Genomic DNA, 20,778 nt, shown 5'->3' with positions numbered 1-20,778 from the left:
AATAAATAAATAAATAAATAAATAAATAAATAAATATTGGGGGGGGAAATCAAATGCTCTTTAAGATATTTGTATAAGGTAGTCTTTCCTTGTCGTGGACTATTATCATTGAACATTGAATTGAATTATCCATTTTCTACAGGAAAGGCTTTGCACATCTACGCAAGAGTGGCTATTAACACAGAACATGTTCAGCCCCTCGCCCTTCTCCATTACCACACTCACCAACATAGCCCGGGGTTCCACAAGCTGTAGACATGATACCATCAGCCTCAATTTTAGACAGCCCAAAGTCCGTAATCATAATCTTGGCATCCTCAAATGGTGTAGCATACAGGAGATTTTCAGGCTGTTTGGACAAGCAAAACAGAGTAAAGTTACATACACCATGTTTCCTATGTCTTCCTTCCCACAAGGATCTTAAGAGTTTCTAGTTTCTATACAACCAAAGATAATAAGAATAGAGCTTTTCCCCCACTTGCATTTTCTTTCTGCTCTGTCCTAAAGGCATTGCCTTCATCTCCTTGCCACCCCATGACTGGCAGAGGCTTAAGGTGTCCTTAGCTATACTGGCATTAATGTAGTTCCTCCCCCCCTTATTCCAACATCTTCCATGCCTTCACGGGTGCAAAACAGATCCTTGTATAAATATGTCTGGCAGCTAAAATTGGATGGCAGCAAAAAGATTTCTCTCTCTCTCTCTCTCTCTGTGCACGTACACCATCTAATGCTAATTTTCCCTTCATGGATCAGTAAGGGGGTTTTGTGTATTCCAATAATACTTGCGAGCTACATCATTATGTAATTTCCAGGAGTGTCACAAACCAGGGATTATAACCATACCCAATCCACTGTAGAAGGAAATAGCAACCCACTCCAGTATTCTGCCAACAAAATGGACATTTACAACCAGGAGAATCTCAAAATAATACTGGACAATAACTCTCCCCACCTCCAATTTGAAAGGAATCCCACAAGTATTGGGAGCAACCAAAGGAGGTAAGCACAAATAGGACTGGAGTTTGTGATTTGACAAAAGCTAAAAGGATGTTCAGCTGCTGATGCATCCAAAGCAAAATAAAAATCTGATGCTATAAAGACATGTGTATCCCTGGCACATGAAATGTCAAATCCATGAACGAGGGCAAATTTGATGCTTTCAGAGCAGAAATATTAAGACTGACATTCACATTCTGGAAATCAACAAAATCAAATGGACTGAAACGCATCACTTCACATTAGTGAGACACCATATTTTTTGCCGTGGGCAAGAGCAGAAGAAATGGAGTAGCCATCACTGTTAACGAAAAGGTATAAAAGCCAATGCTTAGATACAACTTAAAAATGATGGAATGATCTCAAATGAGTTCAAGGCAATCCAATCAATGTTACAAGTGATTCAAAACTATACTCCAGCCATAGATGCAGAGAAAATTTTATGGCAACATGCAGCACCAAAAGAAGAGATCATACTAAAATGATGTTTGTTTTTTTGTTGGTTGGTTGGTTCCTTTGAGACAGTCTTGACTCCTGGTAACTGCTTGGACAAGTTCCTGGAGAATGACTGGTCCAAGGTCACCCAGCTGGCTTCGTGCCTAAGGTGGGACTAGAATTCACAGTCTCCTGATTTCTAATCTGAGGCCTTGACCACCAAACTGGTTTTCAAAACACTATGTAATACCATCTGGAATAATAGGAAAACTTTTCTCTGTGTACAAAATAAAGTAGGAGAGAGACTAATAAGAGTTCTGGCAAGAAAATTCAATGTTTATAATACCTCCTTTCAACAACTGAAAAGGTGACTCTATACATGGACATTACTGGATGGACAATGGACAACTCAATAAACAAAAACAGACAAGCTCTCTTAGTCAGCATAAAGAAGACCCGGTGCTAATTACGGCACAGATGACTACTCCCTGCCTACAAATTACAACTTAAAACAAAATAATCAAGCCAACAGGATTCAACTTCATGATTATGCAGCAAGGGTAAAGAATAGATCTTACAGACTCCGTTTGATAAATAGACTGCTCGAAGATTTCTAGACAAAAATCTGTGAATTTCTTAAAAATGGAACGAACAAAAGTATCCTGAAATGTAAAAAGCAGAACAAAGCCTAGTAGCTGTTTGATAATATTATCCTGAGGGAAGAACTGCTCTACTAAAACAAGAACCAGAACAATAGAGGTCTGAGTTCGATTATCTTTATTAAGATACCTTTACTGTCATTGCTGAGCCCCAGTCAAAGCAAATTGGGAACCCCAAATTTAGGTCAGTAAGGACTATATAGAAACAGGGAGAAATGTGCCAATCCATAGCACATAATTCATTACTTAGTATAGCTCAGAAGAGGTGTGGTGGCTTAGGGGTTAAGATGCTAGGCTTGTTGACCAGAAGGTTGGCAGTTCAAGACATGAGTACCACATGATGGAGTGAGCTCCTGTTCTTGCCACAGCTCCTTCCAACTTAGCACTTTGAAAACATGCAACTGCAAGTAGATAAATAGGTACCACTTTGATGGGGAGGAAACAGCACACTATGCACCTCAGTGTATAGTCATGCTGGCCACATGACCACAGAAGCATCTTCGGACAATACTGGTTTCCTCGGCTAAGAAACGAAGATCAGCACCGCTCTCTAGAGTCAGACAAGACTGGACAGGGGAAATCGTTACCTTTACCTTTAATAAAGCCCACAATCTTAATCTTACTAATGAGGTAAGTATTTGGACTTAGACCTTGAGATACCATTTGATTCTTCTTTTTACCTAATTTGCCTCACTGAGCAAAGAAGCTGGGCCTTCTGCTTATTCCCTTTATTGTGATAAGGGGCCCTACTTCATGCATCCCTTAGCTTGGCAGATTTAGTCTATATCTTCTTATCCACTTCTTATCTCAGGTCAACAATTGTTGGTTTCAGTGTGAGAAAGCTTTCTGCATTCCTCCTTTGTTATTTGTGTAACATGGGTAAATATATTACATCATCTTAAACCAGAAAGAACTGGTCTCTTGTTTTCTTTGCGAACCAAGAATAAAATTCTCACTTCTAACTCCACGATACATCAGAAATAACTGAAGAAAAGCAGAAAGCAAATGGTAATCCAATGCTAAATTCCAAAAAAAACAGCAAAAGGCAAGGAATTATATATATCAGTAAGTAACACAAGGAAACTGAAGAGAACATCTGAACGGGAATGAAAAGAGCTTTGTTTTTAAAAATTACATAAAACAAATAGCAATAGCACTTAGGTTATATGTCAGCATATTGCCCCCAACAATCTGGATCTTCATTTTACTGACCTCAGAAAGATGGAAGGCTGAGTCAACCTTGAGGTGGTCAGGACTGAATTCCTGGCAGTGAGCAGAGTCAGCCTACAATACTGCATTCTAACCACTGCACCACCACGGCTCATAAAAGGACCTTTTGTAAAAATATGAGCATGAAAAGACAAAAGAAAGATATACTGGAGAAGAAACATATCAAGAAAAGATGGTGCAAACATATAAAAGAATTATAAAGAAAGTTCCCTCAAACAATAATATATATACAGGTTTGACCACTGTGTTGAAACAAGGTGTATTGGAAAGTAAAATTAAATGAGTCCTAGAAAACACTGCTATCAATAAAGCTGTAGTAGATACAGCAGAAGCTTTTGCAGGTTTACAAAATGATGCAGTTAAAGTGATATTTGAGGTTGTTAAGCAGGAATGGAAAAGAGTGGAAAAGATCAATTTATATTCCAATACTTTTTTAAAAAGTGAAGTGTTAAGAAATACTCAAACCACTGAATTGAACTTATCTCAAAATGCTAGTAAGATAATGTTCAGGATTCTGTAGTTCAGAATTCATATATGGAACCAGAAAAGGTAAAAGGGTAAAATGGACTAGAAACCACATTCCTAACTTCCAGGGGATAATAGAAAAGGTAAAGACATCTATTTTTGTTTGTTGATTATACAAAGACCTTTGACCATACAGAGCACAACATTGTGAATAGCCCTTGAAAGGATAGTGTACCTGGCCACCTCATCAGCCTACTGAATAATTTGCACAATAACCAGGAAGCAACAGTTAAATCATAGAGAAACTAAACCACTCATAATTAGAAAGGAGTATGCCAAAAGTGCATTCTAGCATTTAGCTCATATGCAGAATAAATTGAGAAAAGCTATAGAAGAAGAAGTAACTGAATTTGTTGGGAAACATCAATAACCTCAGATATGCTTAGATTTGCTTCCCATTGACCATAGTATTGGGAATCAAAGAAAATTTAAGAAATTTCACGTTGAAGGTAAAAACAAAAAATACAAAACTCTGCTTCTCGCTCATAAAAGCCAGTCTGCTTCTTACTAGGAAAAGACTGGGGGGGGGGGGGGGGGNGGGGGGGGGGGGGAGACAACTAAGATTACAAGAAATGCCAACCCAACAAAACAGTGAGAGAAGTTAAAGTGATGACAGACTTTATCTTCCTCACTCAAAGGCTCAAAAATCCACAAGCTAAAGAAACATCTGCCACTTAAAAAAAAGGTTACGATAAACCTGGATAAAGTACTAAAGACATGTATTGCAATAGCCATGTTCTTCCCAGATGTAGCATATTGCTGTGAAAGCTAGGCAATAAGAAAGACTACACAATGGAAAGATGACGCTCTTAAATTATAGTGCCAGATAAAATTGTTGAGTATACTTTGGACCACAAGAAGAACAATTCTGTGCTAGAAGAAGATAAAAACTAAAACTTAGGTATTTTAAATCAGAGACATAATGCCAAGACAGGAGTCACTGCAGAAGAACACAGAGGCTTGGGAAATTTGAACGTATTTTTTTAAAAAGAGGCTAACACAAGATAAAATGGTCAGGCACTATCAGTGGTGACAAAAAGTTCTACTGATAGTAACTGCCTCAATAATGATCATGAAGAGGACAGAAACTGATTCATTCTTCCAGGCCTAACATAAGAATGGCATGCTTTGTTAGATGCTGGGTAGGCCTCAATCACTTGTTTGAGATCAGTGTGGCTCTCCAGACTAGCAATGGTATTGTTCCACAGACTAGTGCTCTAACTGGACAGTTATTGGGATGAAAATGCTCATCGCTATCAAACAAAAATACTGCATCTCCTCCATTTCCTATTAAGACTGGTCCAATGTCAGCACACAAATGTGGGACTTCCTCTACTCTGCATTCATCAATCAGCATAGTACTTTCAACATTTTTTTCCATGCACAGCAGCCATTTGCTTGTAAAAGGAGGAGGACTCTGATGCAGCAGGAGCAAAACCTGCATCTTACTAAGTGACAACTGCACCCCTATTCAGAAGGTTAATTTAGAGCAGTGTTTCTCAATCTTGGAAACATGAAGATGGGCAGATTTCAAATCCCAGAACTTCCCAGACAACATGGCTAACGGGAGAATTGTGCCCATCTTCAAGTTGCCAAGGTTGATAAATACTGATTTGGGGGATGGAATGTTTCCCATGTTACATTCTGATCTTTCCATCCTCCTCCACTTCCTTCTTCCAGCTGGCCTATTTTGCAGGACCACCCAAAAAATGACCCTGAATCCAGTTTCTTTCTCTGGAAATCACCATTTCTTGCAGAAAGCAGCTTTGTATTGTTTTTAGTTCTGCTGATTAAATTCTGCCTCACAGATTGTAACAGAAGACAGAGTAACTGCAGTAACACATTACAGTGAGTTTCACATTCTGAATTTTGGTCCTAATGCAAATAAGATTACACATGAAGGGAGAATTAACCGGGAGAATGAACCATTCCTGCCCTTTATTCCCTTTCAGTACCTGCCTAATTGCAACATTAAAAGCAGAGATTTGTGAGAACTCCAGAGGAACTAATTACCCCACTCTTGATCCTCCCAACTGCCAGATTTGGATTAAAAGTATCCCTCAGAGCAAAGCTCTACATTTGCTTAATCATTGCAAAGAGCTGGCACAAAGTCTGGTTAAGATAAACCTGCCATTTTTTTGTTAGACAAAAATTAAGTTTACAAAATTCAGCTGCTTCCTCCGTGTAGCCTCACTCTTAATTTACATCTTGATTATGCCAACATGTGACAAAGAGACAGAATCCAGGAGCTGATTTTATATTGAAGTAACATATTCAGAAATTTGTAGATCACATTTTAGAATAATCCCTTCCCTTCAGCGTTAATAGCCAAGTACTCTGGCTACTTTACAAACACAACCATGTACCTTGGCTATATTACAAAATCTCTGTTCTCATTAATATCCTAAAAGCAAAGCTGTTTCTGTACAACACACTGGGCCAGTTTAACACACAACATAACCCTGGCTAATTTTTCTTTTCAATTCAACTTTCCTCCCAGTGATGTGACTCTTATAACAAAAGGCTGGAAAGAATTCCAAAAACTAGGCTTCACATATCTTTTTAACCTTGTTTTTGGTGGTAATGGCAGCTTAGTTTTTGTGCCAACAGATACCACTCAGGTAGTTTGTAGTTCAATTTATTTTGGAAACCCAGAAAAATAGGTTAACTCAATAACCAGGCTAAATATAAATGTCTATCAGCAAAGCAGAGTTCCTAGTCTGGGGGAGGGGGGTTGGGGTCCTCTCTCTTGCATAAAGTTGGGACTTGTTGAACACCCCAAAGCATCCCAACAATACTCACTTTGAGATCCCGATGAACAATTCCCAGATCATGCAGGTAATTCACAGCCTCTAGCACCTGCCGGATGAGTTGGCTGGCATCCTTTTCTGTGTAATAGCCTCGTTCAATGATGCGATCGAAGAGCTCTCCGCCTGTCACCCTGCGCCCAGGAGAGAGCTGGTTAAATTCACATCCTTTCAGCAAGAGGAAGAATCCAACCATCAGGAACGATTTTCTTCCCCAATTGAAAAGGGTGGCCTGGGAACCCAACATGCAGCTTATATGGATAGTGCTGATTTTATGCCTTCGAGTCAATTTGGCGTAGTGATTAAGGCATCAAACTAGAAACCCGGAGACCGGGAATTTTAATCCCACTTTAGACACAAAGACAGTGGGATGACCTTGGTCCATGGAAGGACAAACCACCTCTGAAATCTTGCCAGGAAAATTGCAGGGACTTGTCCAGGTACATACATACATACATACATACAGTACATACTGTATGTTTGGTATGGTGAGCTCCAGAGCTTCTATTCATACCAGAAAAAGAAAACTGATCCTATAAACTGGGATCCTTTATTTGAAGGTTCAATGGTGTTGTCTGTCTCCAGTTCTCTCCTTCAAACTCATTCTTACATGAACTTGGAATAAAACTAAATATATCTGAAATATCATTTGCACTTGATTCTCTGCAGACATGTCTTCCCTATGTTAGCTGGTTATTAAAACCAGCCCTTCCCAAGCTGGCACCCTTCAAATGCAGTTTCTCAAATTTCAATCAGGATTGCATCAATCAGGAAAGGATTAATTTTAGTTGTAATCTCATTGGATGCAAGGACCTTTTTCTTTGAAGGAACTACATGCATTGTTGTGATCTACATGGAATTGTAATGCCATTTTCCATCCCTCCAGAAGCAGACATTTATCTCAGAGGACAAATTCTTTGCCCTAGATCTCACAAGTAGAAACACATTCATAGGGTAGGGACTTCTACTCACAGCTGCATGGCCAGGTACAAATGAGTGGGACTTTCATAAATATCTTCCAGAGCAACAATGTTCTCATGTTGAATCCTACAACAAAAATTAGGAGATGGGAGAGTGAAGGGCAACTTCACAAAGGGTATGTGTTGTCAAGCACCAGGGAAATCAGGAGATCCAGGCAATCCAAATGTGTATAAAGATTTATTGTAAGCTTGAGTCCTCCACAAGAATCTGAACTACTAATGCTCAAAGGAAATTAGCAGGAGTTAAGAATAGAAAGGAATTCAAGGTGGGATGGACTCAGATCTCTTGTGGGCGCGAAGGGACTCTTGACAGATGACATATTTGACCCCTCCCTCGGGCTCAGCCTGGTCATCCCCTATATGTGTAGGAAGCATAATGAAAGCCATGTAGATACTCCTAAGGCTTAATGTTTGATTAGAGTTAGGTGAAGCCCTACTCAGATAGGAATCTCACTAGGGACTCTCCTCTAGTTAAAGTGCTCTCCATCAATCCTTGGGCAAAAAAGGCATAAAACATGCAGCTCCCATTGCCAACCACTAGCCAGAAAATGATGCTTATTTACCAATAAACCAATGTTTATTATATATAGGGCAAGTTAAGGAGGCTGGTGGATTTCTATAGTTTGGCTTTCCTCTTCTTCCACCAAACATTACCAGCTGGTGAGAATCCACCAGTTACACTATTTAACTGAGATGGGGGCAGAGGAGGAAGCAAGTTCTGATAGGTGGATTATATATCTGCCAGCTGTACACCAGGACAATGAGAGGTGGCAGAAAAAGAGGACAGCAGATTCCTTACACACAGGATTCTGATGCTATGGTAGGATTAGAAATTTAGAGAGTAAAAAGGCCAGTTCTCCCCATTTCAATGGATTTCTCTCCCAGTTGTGGTGTGGAAATCACCACACTGTTCTCCCACATTTTTCAGCAAAGAAAAAAAAAAGAGCTGATAGGAATTGGAGACAGCTGCATGGTGCAGCTGACAGGTGTGGATAGGTTGCATGGTAAGGGAGTTCCCCTCAAGTACTTAGCTATTTTTCAGGTGATTTTTAGACATGGTTTCAGTGCTTCCCTAAAAGATCAGTAAATCCATGTTTAAAAGTAATCTAACTGCTAATAATGGAGGGGAAATTGTATGGTGCAGCAGGAGTCTTTTTTCTAGTGTTGTCCCCTGCCCCAGTTCTAGTACCTGTTAGCTGTTAGTTGGGCTGATCTATTTTTTTAAACACAGGTCTTTTAGCTGGGGATCAGTTTGGAGGCTTGATGGGCACAGGGGGAGAAGCTGGTTTAAAAGACCCACATTCTCCTACTACTGTCCTCAAATGGGCAGAATGGCCCCAGAAGACAAGACCAGACAAGGACCCCCACCAGCCTAAAGTTGCCAGTAGGTATCAGGCTGATCCTGTCCATTAGGGTGTCACTATAAATGAATGCTGCCTAAGGGAGAAGACATTGTTAAGGCCACTCAGATGTGGGTTGGCAGTGAGCTGAAGGCAAGGTCAGGAGATCATGACGAAAAAACCCCACAACTGCTAGGACACGTTTATTCCATGGTTAAGGGAAAATGGGAAAAAGTGATAAATAATTCTGAGACAATTACTATCATTAACTTTAACCTGGCTAGAGAAATCCTTAGGAAAAGTAGGTCACTCTGAGGTTCTTAGCTGAAGGCTAAAATGTCGAATAAATAAAATTATCCCTGCAAAATTCACTGAAATCCCTGCTAAATGTGGTGTGCTTCCTATTTAAGCCCAGACACTCCCAAAAGTTAAAAGAATGGAAAAGTGCACTCAAGAGAAGGAGATCAAAACCATATGGAAACCACATTCCCTTACCTAAAGAGAAAAGGCATTGCCTTCTGAGTCCAGAACTGTGGTAGGTTGGCCTGTGCAAAAAACGCTTGCAGGTCAAATTGCCTCTCTGATTTTCTCTTTGCCATACAGCTATTAAGGACAGACAATGTTATCTCTTTTCCATATCTGGAAACTGGACTCCCTACAAGATCAGTGAAATATCATCTATACTTGCATTAAGTTATTGTTATTAACTGAACAAAATGAAGTCCCAAAACAAAAATGGATGCTGAGCCCTGAACCACGAAACTCATTTTACATTCTGGAACAAAAGTGCAGAAATGCAAACTCACTTACTTTTTGAGTACAGCAATTTCATTCTCCACAGCTGCTTCTTTACCTCGCAGTGCTTTTTTAGGAATACATTTGAGGGCTACAAGGCGCTGAGATCCATGTTCCTGGGCCAAGAGCACTTCTGAAAAAGCCCCCCTGTCAGAATAAGAATTAAACAAAGGCAGCATAGATGCATGTATGTGTAAGTACTCACATATACATAAGCAGTCACTAAAGTTTCTTACAAAAATCCAATTGCAACAGCAATTCAGCAGTATACACATAAGTATGTTTGTGCCCAACTAAATTGTGATTTCTAGGAAAGCTGGCTTTGGGTTTGTTTGGGGGGTTTTTTTTCTTAAATTCCTTGGAAACCTTTGGCTGAACGGGATGTTAAGCAAAAAAGCATTATGAATGTAAGGGAAAAAGTGTCGCCATGCCACCAATGTAATTCTTTTAACTCTCTGCAGATTGTCTGATTTTAGAGTTGCTACATGAAAAAAAAAAGCTCAGTTTGCTTCAAACTGTTCTGTGACAAAGAAACAATTGTGTGTTCTTCTTCAGAATATAGAATCAGTCAATAGAACTTTGCCTTATTTTTAAAAATAGGAGATGGGGAAAGAATGAGTAGTTCAAAGAGGGGAAAGTTTGTTTTGTTTTTTTGGTGGGGGGAGGATTATGTTTTGTTTTTGGCTTTGCAGGAGGGAGACCATTCAAAGAAAGCCAGAGTGACTGAAATACAAAGGTGGTAGAAAATTTTTGAGACTTACTGTGCAGGTTCCCCAAGGGTCTTCAACTCCCATACACATACACACACCCTCCAATCTTTGCTCCACCACACACCAAACGAGTTAATTCAAACATGTCTCTTCCCTTGGTAGGCACTTTATGATTTTGGAATAAACTGGGTGCAGCATCTACAGCAGTGGTGGCGAACCTATGACACCGTGCCAGAGGCGGACTTGGTACCCTCTCTGTGGGCACATGCACTGTCGTCCCAGCCCTGCCTCCTCCCACGGCCCCTTACCAGCAGCCCCCCCAGAGGAGAGTCGCCCCGGGCACGGCCCATGCAAAGCAGCGCAGCCAAGGACATGGTAGCCAGGCAGCGGGGACAAGACTCCGCCCTTGCGCCCCATCGCACGCAGATGATGCTGTGGGGCACGGGCGGAGGGCGTGGCCACCATGGTGCTGCTGGGCTGCCTGGGTGATCTGTGGCGGGCCATGGAGGTGGTGGGTGGCCCAGCGAGCAGGGCAGAGTGGGGACAGGAGTGGGGGGCGGTTTTTGGGCACTCGGTCTCTAAAAGGTTCGCCATCACTGATCTACAGTGTGTCAAGTATGCAAACTGGTAACATGGATAAAGATTTTTCAGGGCTGGCTGACTCATTCTCCTGTGCAAACCTGATCTCTTAGTGCTGCAGACAAAAACAACAGAGAGGCATTCCCTAGGAAACCTGAGCAAACAAAGAAGCCTGTTTTATCTACCTCTGGAAAGGGATTTGGATTTTCTGCCCTTCCTCCAAACTGGAAGGCTTGGTCCATGTGGCTAACAAAGGGTTAACCTGTCTTCTCTCCCACCCATCCCTCCCCAAATTCCCTCTGGCTCCTGGTCTATTATTGTCCAAAGAACGTCTGAGGGCATGGGAGCCAATGGGATCGCAGTATGCAAATTAAGCAGGCGGGGCTGCAGCATTCCCGGGGTCTTTCTCTGCAGAAGAGGCTCTTCCAGGAGGGGGGAGCACATCCAGCCGCAGAGGCTGGCTGGCTGGCTGGGAGGGGGGGCAGGCTGAGGACCTCAGGGCAGGGAAAGCAGATGGAGGGAGAAGCAGTCAGCATCATGCTAGGGATGGAGCACAGGAGAGTGGAAGGCAGATCTCAGACCTGCAAACATTCTCCCACGTTGCACATGTGAGATTATCTGCTATGTGGTGGGGGGGGCGGGAGGGGGAATGCATCTTTAGACACCTATTTAAAATCACACCATCTTTAACATCAATCCAGTGCTTTAATGCTGGAAGGGGAAGGAGGGAAGCGTGGTCTAGCTGCATGATAGATGTGCGAGGGTAAGATGCAACTGGGAAAGAAAAAAGAGAAATGGAAGCGGGTGGAGGAAAAGCAAAATGACTGAAGCTATGACAGCCTTCTTCAACCTTGCACTCCAAGACTCAGAATCCCCCACACAACGTGGCCTATGAGATTCCCAACAAATCACAAGTTGGGGAAGATGAGTGTAAAAACAGAGAAGGGCTAATCCCAGAGCCTGGAAAGTAAATATATCAAGAAACAGAGGGGGAGATGAAGCCCGCCAGGGCAGGGTTCCCAGAGCAGGAGAGCATCCATATGCAGATCTCCAGCCAGCCCTTCCTTTTTACTCACGCGCCCAGCTTCTCCTTGATGTCGTAGACACTGGCAATGTCTTCGACTGTTTTCTTCCAGCCTTTCCCAAGAGGCATTATGAACAGCTAAAAGCAGGCCGGCCAGAAAGAGCTGGGGACAGGGAGGCAGAGAAGAGGAGAAAAATGTTACACAGAGACAGGGAAATTTTGTAATGGAAACATCTAGAAAGGGGTCAGCCTGTTCCCATGGCTCCTTGGGACAGAAATTTCCTGGCCACTCCTCTCTACTGTCAGATACTGAAGAAGAAATTTTGGGTCCGAAATGGAGATTTAAAAGGCAACACACAAGTACATTTGGAGCTACACATCACCAGAAAGTTCATTTCTGGTCCCAAATATTCTTGAAATAAAAGGAAAGGCAGTTTTCTGAAGATCCATGTCCTGCTGTCCTTAATAATACCTGAGGAGGTCTCCCCGTTTCATGGCTAGGGCAGTTCTAGAGCTACAACCTCATGGTCTGCAACCCCTTCCAAGAAGTTGTCCCTATGTCTGGAAATTGCAGTTTACCACAACCGGAGGGCACCGGGCTGTCAGAAGCTACAGTTACCCTATGGTGTGTTTCTGTCCAAATGGTTTAAGGTTTGATTATAAAGGCACATTTGAACAGAACAAAGGTTCTGTTCACATCCTGATAATTAAGAAAATGTCCCCTGGGGCCTCATTAACTAGGGGTGTAGAAAATATGGAGCCTAAAGAACTTGGAAATCAGAAAATCCCAATCCCAGATCATTTTGATCTGTAAACTGCCATGAGTTCCTGTGGAGTCTAGTGGAATAAAAAATAATAATAATTTTTAAAAAGCACCACATTTGGACCACTTTGGCAACTTTGGGGATTTCTTGTTCAAGTGTCAACAGCGCCTACGGGAAGTGGAAATTTGTCACAGTGGCATGAAAGGTTTTCCTTGCCAACTTCAGCACATCCAGCTGTAGTTCAAAGCATGAGAACAAAGCAGCCTAGAGGCTGTTTTGTCAAGTAAAACCTTAATATAAACTCTTAAGTAAGAGCTGTGCTAGAGAGTAAAAAAAAATTACAGAAACCCAAAGATTATGAAAATCTAGCATCTTTGACTTTTCTCCCTAATATTTAAGAAGTATCAAAAAAGGAGGAACTAATGCTAGATCCATTAACAACAGCTAGAATTTTGTATTAGCAGCAACAAATGATAATCAAGGGTTAAAAAAAAGTTACAGAAAGATTATATACCGTAAATGCTGATCAGTTATATTATTTCTGACTGTATTATCACAGATCATTATTCTGTTTGTTTAGTATAATTTACTAAAAAAATTAAAATAACCAGCTTACTATTTACACATCAGAGATCCTAGGGTAAGAAGTAATTCAATCAATCAACTTTTATTCGGTCATAGACCAGCAAAAAGAATTACAGGTAATCCTCGACAATTAAACCCAAAATTTCCATTGCCAAGCAAGGCAGTTCACTGAGTTGTGACCCATTTTACAACTTTTTCTGCCACTGTTGTTTAAAAGAACCACTGCAGTTAAATAAATCATGCGGTCATTAAGCAAATCTGGCATTGACTTTGCTTGTCCAAAGTTGGCTGGGAAGGTTACAAATGGTGACCACCTGACCCCAGGACAATGCAATTGTCATAAAATACACAGCAGTTGCCAAGCGTCTGAATTTTGATCACATGATGCTACAACAGTTGTAAGTGTGGGAAACAGTCATAAGTCTCTTTTTTTCAGTGCTGTATAACTTCGAGCAATCGCTAAGCGAAAGATTGTAAGTCAAAGACTAGCTGTAATTCACTACTAGACAAGATGGCCTGATCATTTGTATTTGTTTTCAGAATTAGACAGAATCTGGTCAAGTCTTGATAAATTCTCTTGTACATATTTCCCAGTGAAACAGAGAGATGTCCACTCAACTGAGCAGAAGAAAAATTGATCTGGACAGATTTATTAAGAAGTGTGCCTAGGCTGTCATTTCAAATGAAGAGCACGTCTTTTCAAGTGATAAGAACAAGCAGTATTTCACACTTTTATATTTCTATTTCCACATTAAACTTTTGCTTTTAGACTCTCTGTGTGTGCATTTTTATGAATGTGTGAGAGACAGAGAAAGAAATAATGGCAAGCGCTTTTTGCAGCTACTTAAGCCAGCTTTATTATAAACCGTGATCACTTCTGGAAGGAAAAAAAAGGTGAGACAACATACAGTACTTCTTTTATCTCTTGTATCCCTGTCTGAAACAGCCAATGTAAAGAAAAAAGATCAGCTTCCCCCAAAATGAATCCTTCTACATGTGCCAAATTACATAATCCCCTATGCCTTAGAGGGCACCAGGTTGGAGAAGGCCAATCTGGGAAAAGAAAAACAGACAAGAGGGGAGCTCTCATTATGACACCTTTTATTCTCTTCTTTCGAGAAGTTTCAGGAAGAAAATAAAAACACTTAGGGTCAAAAGGGAATTAAACCTCCCTCCTGTTCCATATGCCCCCATCTATAGGTCTCTCTCTTTCAGAGTAAATGAAGTTTGGTGGGCAGGAGATAAATTAATTCAATGCAAGAAAGGAAAGAACGGCCTGGTCAGTGGATACATTTATCTCCCTCTCCATCTTGTTTGCTCTTCAATTATTTGGGTTCCTGAGTCAAGCAACGGGGTTCACCCTTCCATGCCCCCTTTTCAATTTCCCCAAAGGACAGTAAGAGTCACTGTCTTTCTGAAGACAAAGTGTGCTTTTGTGCCCTTGGCAGAGGGCACCTTGAGCCATGCTGCAGTCCTGATCTTGAGCTGGCAAAGATTGGAAAATGCCACCTGCCTTTTTCTTTCCAGCCCAGAGTTCTTATGCTACAGAAGTCCTTCCCCACGTTGCTCCAAGCTTAATAAAGCAGAGATTCTCTTTTTTCATAAGCCTTCACTGCTACTATTACTTCTTTTGAATCTACATGAATGTATTACCTAAAGGAGTTGATGCTCTCACTAACTGGATGCATTTTGTTTTTAATCCGGAGCAAAGTAATTTCAGTTTGGAGTTGGGAGATGGGATGTGTGCATCTGTCAATTAGAACAGGGGTCCCCAACCTTGGCAACTTTAAGACCTGTGGACTTCAACTCCCAGAATTCCCCAGCCAGTCTGGCTGGGGAATTCTGGGAGTTCAAGTCCATAGGTCTTAAAGTTGCCAAGGTTGGGGACCCCTAAACTAGAAAGCTGCCCCACTGGTGCCTCAGATAGCCAGGGTGTGCATGGATGACAGGCAATTAATATATGCCATGAAAATTGAGCCATGCATTAAAAAAAGAGAATGATACTTAATGCAGGAACTGGTAATCAGATCACGAAACCACATCCACTTCTTTGAGAGATACCACTTGATTTTCCCATTTGCCCACTGAATGCAAAACAGACATGGAGGACTAGTGGCCTTTGGGACAATAAATCTGATGAGTAGCTCACTGTAGAAGAAACTGACTACAATTAGTCCTCAACTTACAACAGTTCATATAGTGACCCTTCAAAGTTACAACGGCACTGAAAATAAAAACGACTTACCATTTTTCACACTTACAACCATTGCAGCATCCCAGAGTCATGTGATCAAAATGCAGACACTCGTCATATTTACATGATTGCAGTGTCTAAAGGTCATGCAATTACCTTTGGCGATCTTCTGACAAGCAAAGTCAATGGGGAAACCAGATTCACTTAACAACAGTGTTTCTAACTTCATAACTGCAGTGATTCACTTAACAGCTGTGGCAAGAAAGGATGTAAAATAGGGCAAAATTCACTTAGTAGGTGTCTCGCTTAGTAACAGAGATTTTGGGCTCAAGGACTACCTGTACAATTTTTTTTTACAAAAACTAGTTGCTCACTGATAACCAGAAGACCTGATGAACCAGCCATACAAATGGCAGGTCTTCCTCCACCAAGTCCAATTGCTATCCAGCTTTTCCCAACTTGGATTCTTCCTTCCAGATTTGCTGGGTAGAGAATTTTAGGACTCATCGTCCAAGCTCATTTCTTATACTCTTATATTCTTCAAGTAATTATAAAGTTTTGTGCTCAGTTTCTAGTGATATATGTGGTTATTTGGAACTGCTTATTGGTCCTGGAGAATTTCTACATTTAAAGGCAGAGTCATATATATATAAAATATATATATACATACATACATACACACATACACACACACACACACACACATATATACATACATACATACATACATACACATATACATACACACATACACACATATACCTATACATACACCTATATACATCTATACATATACATGCATACATACTATGTGCGTGTGTGTATATAATGTATGTACATATATCTCTCTGTGTGTGTGTGTGTGTGCGCATGCTCACACATATCAGTGTGTTTTGACTAGGTTCAGATAGTCTAGGAAGGAAAGAAGGTTGTTTGTGTGCCATATGTAATGTTTATTCCTTTGGCCCAAGGTGAAAATGTCTGAATCCATATAAAGTGTACAATGCATTGCACTGTGCTTCATATTCCAATGACATGGTATGTATACATGATGTCAAAAATGTTATTGTCTTTAGAGAATGGGAAGAAGTAGGTGAAAATTACAAAAGCTATAGTGTCTGATGAATGCAAAAACACATATAAACATGCAAGCATTTCTTTTGTTGTTGTTGACAATACATGATTTTTATAATATGTTGAAAAAATATGTGCAGTAAGGGCAATTACCCATCAATCCTTGTAAACGGTGCTATGTGTCTTCCTAAATCTCCGATGGAACAACAAATGTTTCCATGCAAGATAAAAATAAACCATATGTGTGCTTGCTCATGCATGCACACACTTTGTGACGATAAGCTCTGAGCCTGCATAAATGGTTGACAACCTGTTGCTGTTTGTGCACAAATACAGGTATGAAAAGGGAACTGATGAGGAATGAAATAGGATGAAAAGAACCGAGGTGCAGAAAGAAAATTTGGTGACAGATGAAAAGAAGGGAGGGAGGAGAGTTGGGGAAAGAGGGACACGTTTAAGATAGTGGGGCATTCACAAAAGAGGGAACGTTATGGAGATAATTTTGCGAATGCTGTGGAGATACAGCATGGATACAAGAATGGAAGAAGGCTATGTTGGATAGAAAGAGTAAAAAAAAAAGGATATACATACTTAGTTGAGTAAACAGGACTGATGGAACAGAGAGAAAGCTTACTAGGGCCTCCGCTTTAGAACCGCAACACGTAAGGCTTCCAGTAACACAGCTTAAAACGAAGTATTTCAGATTCGCACGACCCACCCACCCCTTTTTCAGCAAATGGTACGGCCACCTGTTTGGAAGCCCAGCGCAACCAAAACGAGCGCTTTCCACGCTGATAGGCAAAAAAAAAAAAAAAAAGGTGCAACAGGCCTCCGTTGTTTTCCTGCCGAAAGAACGGCTCGCAGCGGCACCAGGTCTAGCTCAACTTTACAGACGGGGCAACCCGAAACAATTTTGCGCTAAAATAACTGCCGGCCAGGCGGACGTAGGGTTACAGCATCGCTTTCCGCTTTCGTTCACGCACCCTCACAGAGATCCCCCGGCCTTCCGCCCACCCCGGCTTCGGGCGTGCGGGTGCGGTTGTTGCAGCCCAGCCCTTAGCATCAGCTGCCCTTTTATTAGGAGGGGAAGCCACGAAGAAGCGCCCTGCCGGGAGCATTAAATCAACCCAGCGTCAGGCGGAGACAGGGCCGCGTGCCTCGCTGCGTCGCCTCCCTTTGAATCGCCCGCAGAGACCCCGCTTCCCCGGCTCCCCTTCCCGGATCCTCCCAGTTCTACCTCTCCCACTCCTTGCTACTCCTCCACCACCCAGCCCGGATCCGTTGCAATCCGGGCTCCTTTACATTCCTGAGGCGCCTCTGCATCCCGCGCGGTCCCCAGCCTGGTGGTGCAGGAGAGGGGCTGGGTGGGGAGGGGAAAGGATCCAGCGAGGCGCGTGTGGGTGCGTGGGCAAGCGCGGGCGAGGAACGGAGAGCGACCGCACCTCGTTCCCCCCCCCCAAGTCCGGTTTGTCCTCTCTCCCACGTCCCTCCCCCTTACCTGCTTCAAAGTCGTTGAGCCCCTTGGAGTTAGCCCATGCCACCGGCTGCTGGCAGTCCCCTTCCCATCCTCTAGCCCGCTCTTTTGCTTCTCCCGCCAGCCAGCCCGCCCGACCCACCTCGCCACGCCACACCTCGCCTGCTGGCTTACTCTCCACCCTTCTACTCCGTCTTCCTTAGGCGTCTCTTCGCTCCTGCCTTGTAAGGCAATAACAGGCAGACGTGGGCTTGGGAAAGCGGCTGGAAATCGAGCCAAGAGGGACACCAGTGGTCATCCCGCAGCTGGACTTCTCAGATCTGCAGCCTGGGAAAGACAGCAGGGACCGCAGATAGGCGGTTGAGGGACGTCCCTGAAGTAAAACCTCTTAAGAGCAGAAGCAGTGTTATCTCTGAATCGTGGGAGATGAGGTGGTGTGGTGGTATAAAGAGATTGGCTTACAAATCAGGAGGGAAACTAATATTCCTGGGTCTTACCTTCAGCTAACTCAAGCTTTCTCCCTCTCCAAGTATACTGTGATTGAGACTAATACCGCAGATCAACTTTACAAGATTCTAGCAAGGCATGGGAGACAGCCCCCTATCGTGTCATCCTCTGGGAGATGGGCAGCCATATAAATGTGATTTATAATTAAATGAATAAATCTACTGGCCAACTCTAGGGCAGCCTGGTGCCCTCCAGATTTCAGTTCCCTATAATTACACAGCTAAACTGGACACCACCACTCTGAGGAAACCTTTGCTAAAATATAATTAAATATATAAAATATTCTGATAGTTCCTATGTCTGCTAATAGCAAAATGCAAGAATTGCTGCCTTCAAGAACTAAATCTGAGGTTTAATAACATGGGATTTTTTTATATTCAATTTACTATTGGTCTTAATGGAGGCTACTTGGAGCAGAAAGAGCAGAAAGCTCTGATTTCTGAAATTCCAATTGACGTGGGATCTGATGTAGTCATCTTGAAAATGTGGAGGGGCAATCAAGGCAATATATGTAGAAACTGAAAAAGAAAGGGGGGATGAACGCTCCTCAGTAAGTTATGAGCCATACAAAACCATATTCTCCCATTTCCAAGACAGTCTTGTTGGATGTCATCAAATTGCACTCTGCCAAATTGTCATTTAGACCCCAAGAAAATTTCCAACATTACAAGAGCGCAACCCTTAGTGGGAAGACAGAAAAGTCAAATTTCCTGCTCATTTCTGCTCAGCAATAAAGAGGGTAACATGCTTGATTGTCTCCTGGAGATCAAATAAAGTATTAGACTGGATGCAAATCATCAATACATGTTAAAGCAATTGATAGAATGAAATGTAGAAATGCTATATGGACCTGGCACTGTAAATGTTAGTGTGATTTTTCCTTATATGACTTTTCAATTATTTAAAAATTTCATCCTTATCTTTTAGGAAACTTTTAAATAATTATGTGCCATCATGATATACTTTCTCCTGTCCCCAAGCTAGTCCTTTAGTCTTCTAATAGTGCACCCAATATTGCTATAACTAAGCCCATCCACCTTGTGACTGGTCATCTTCTTCTTCTCTTTCCTTCTAAGATACCTTCCTTCTTCAGAGAGCTAGGTCTTTGCATAATGTGTTTGAAGAATGAGCCTGGTCATTTGTGCTTTGAATGAGAATTCGAGTTGATTTGTTCGATGATCCATTTGTTTGTTATTTACAATTTTCTCAGTTGTCTTCTCCAACACTAAGGTTCAAAAGTGTCAATATTCTTTCTATCCAGCTTTTTCAAAGTCCAACTTACATTTCCATTAAGTATCACAGGCGTCTTAATGCCTTAACACCATTGCCTGCCCAATTCTGATCTTTGTAAATATAGATACATCCCAGCACCTGAATAGCTTTTCCAAGGGCTTCAAGGCTGCTCCACCAATTGCTAGTCTGCAGCTTTTTCTTGACTGCTGCTTTCTTTATTAGTGAAGGTTGATCATAAAAAGCAGAAGGTACCCACCACTCCAATTCTAAGGCTGGCTACTGTACTTATTATCATTAGTTTGGTCTTCTTTACATTTAGAATAGAATAGAGCTGGAAGGGACCTTGGAGGTCTTCTAGACCAGCCCCCTGCTCAAGCAGAAAACCCATTTCAGACAAATGGTTGTCCAATCTCTTCTTAAAAATCACCAGTGATGGAGCGTCCACGATTTCTGAAGGCAGGCTGTTCCACTGGTTAATTGTCCTCACTGTTAGGAAGTTTCTCCTTAATTCCAGGTTGCTTCTCTCTTTGATCAGTTTCCAACCATTGTTTCTTGCCCTTCCCTCTGGTGCTTTGAAGAATAATGTGACCCCCTCTTCTTTGTGGCAGCCCCTCAAATACTGGAATACTGCTATCATGTCTTACCTATTTCTTCTTTTCTTTAGACTAGCCAAACCCAAGTCCTACTGCCGTTCTTCGTATGTTTTAGTCTCCAGACTTTGGATCATCTTAGTTGCTCTTCTCTGAACTTTCTCCAAACTCTCAACATCCTTTTTGTGATATGGTGACCAGAATTGGCTGCAGTATTCCAGGTGTGGTCTTACTAGGGCTATATAAAGCAGTACTATTACTTTGAGTCTAATACTAA

General features: G+C 41.8%; 1 protein-coding gene across 1 annotated transcript in view; it reads right to left on the bottom strand.

Annotated features, from left to right (window-relative positions):
• The window catches only part of PNCK (pregnancy up-regulated nonubiquitous CaM kinase), an 18,143-nt gene extending 5,909 nt beyond the window's left edge, over positions 1-12,234 (bottom strand). The window contains exons 1-5 of the mRNA XM_015815126.1: positions 12,133-12,234; positions 9,783-9,914; positions 7,625-7,699; positions 6,648-6,786; positions 226-349 (exon numbers count right to left, since the gene is read on the bottom strand). Coding sequence (XP_015670612.1) covers positions 226-349; positions 6,648-6,786; positions 7,625-7,699; positions 9,783-9,914; positions 12,133-12,209 — 547 coding nt within the window. The 5' untranslated portion in view covers positions 12,210-12,234. The remainder of the gene's footprint in view (positions 1-225; positions 350-6,647; positions 6,787-7,624; positions 7,700-9,782; positions 9,915-12,132) is intronic.
• Between the last annotated feature and the right edge of the window lie 8,544 nt (positions 12,235-20,778).

Source organism: Protobothrops mucrosquamatus, unplaced genomic scaffold, assembly GCF_001527695.2.
Source record: "Protobothrops mucrosquamatus isolate PMUCROS unplaced genomic scaffold, P.Mucros_1.0 scaffold315, whole genome shotgun sequence".
NCBI lineage: Eukaryota > Metazoa > Chordata > Lepidosauria > Squamata > Viperidae > Protobothrops > Protobothrops mucrosquamatus.
The sequence above is the reverse complement of the archived record's forward strand: the minus strand, read 5'-3'. Positions and strand labels throughout refer to the sequence as shown.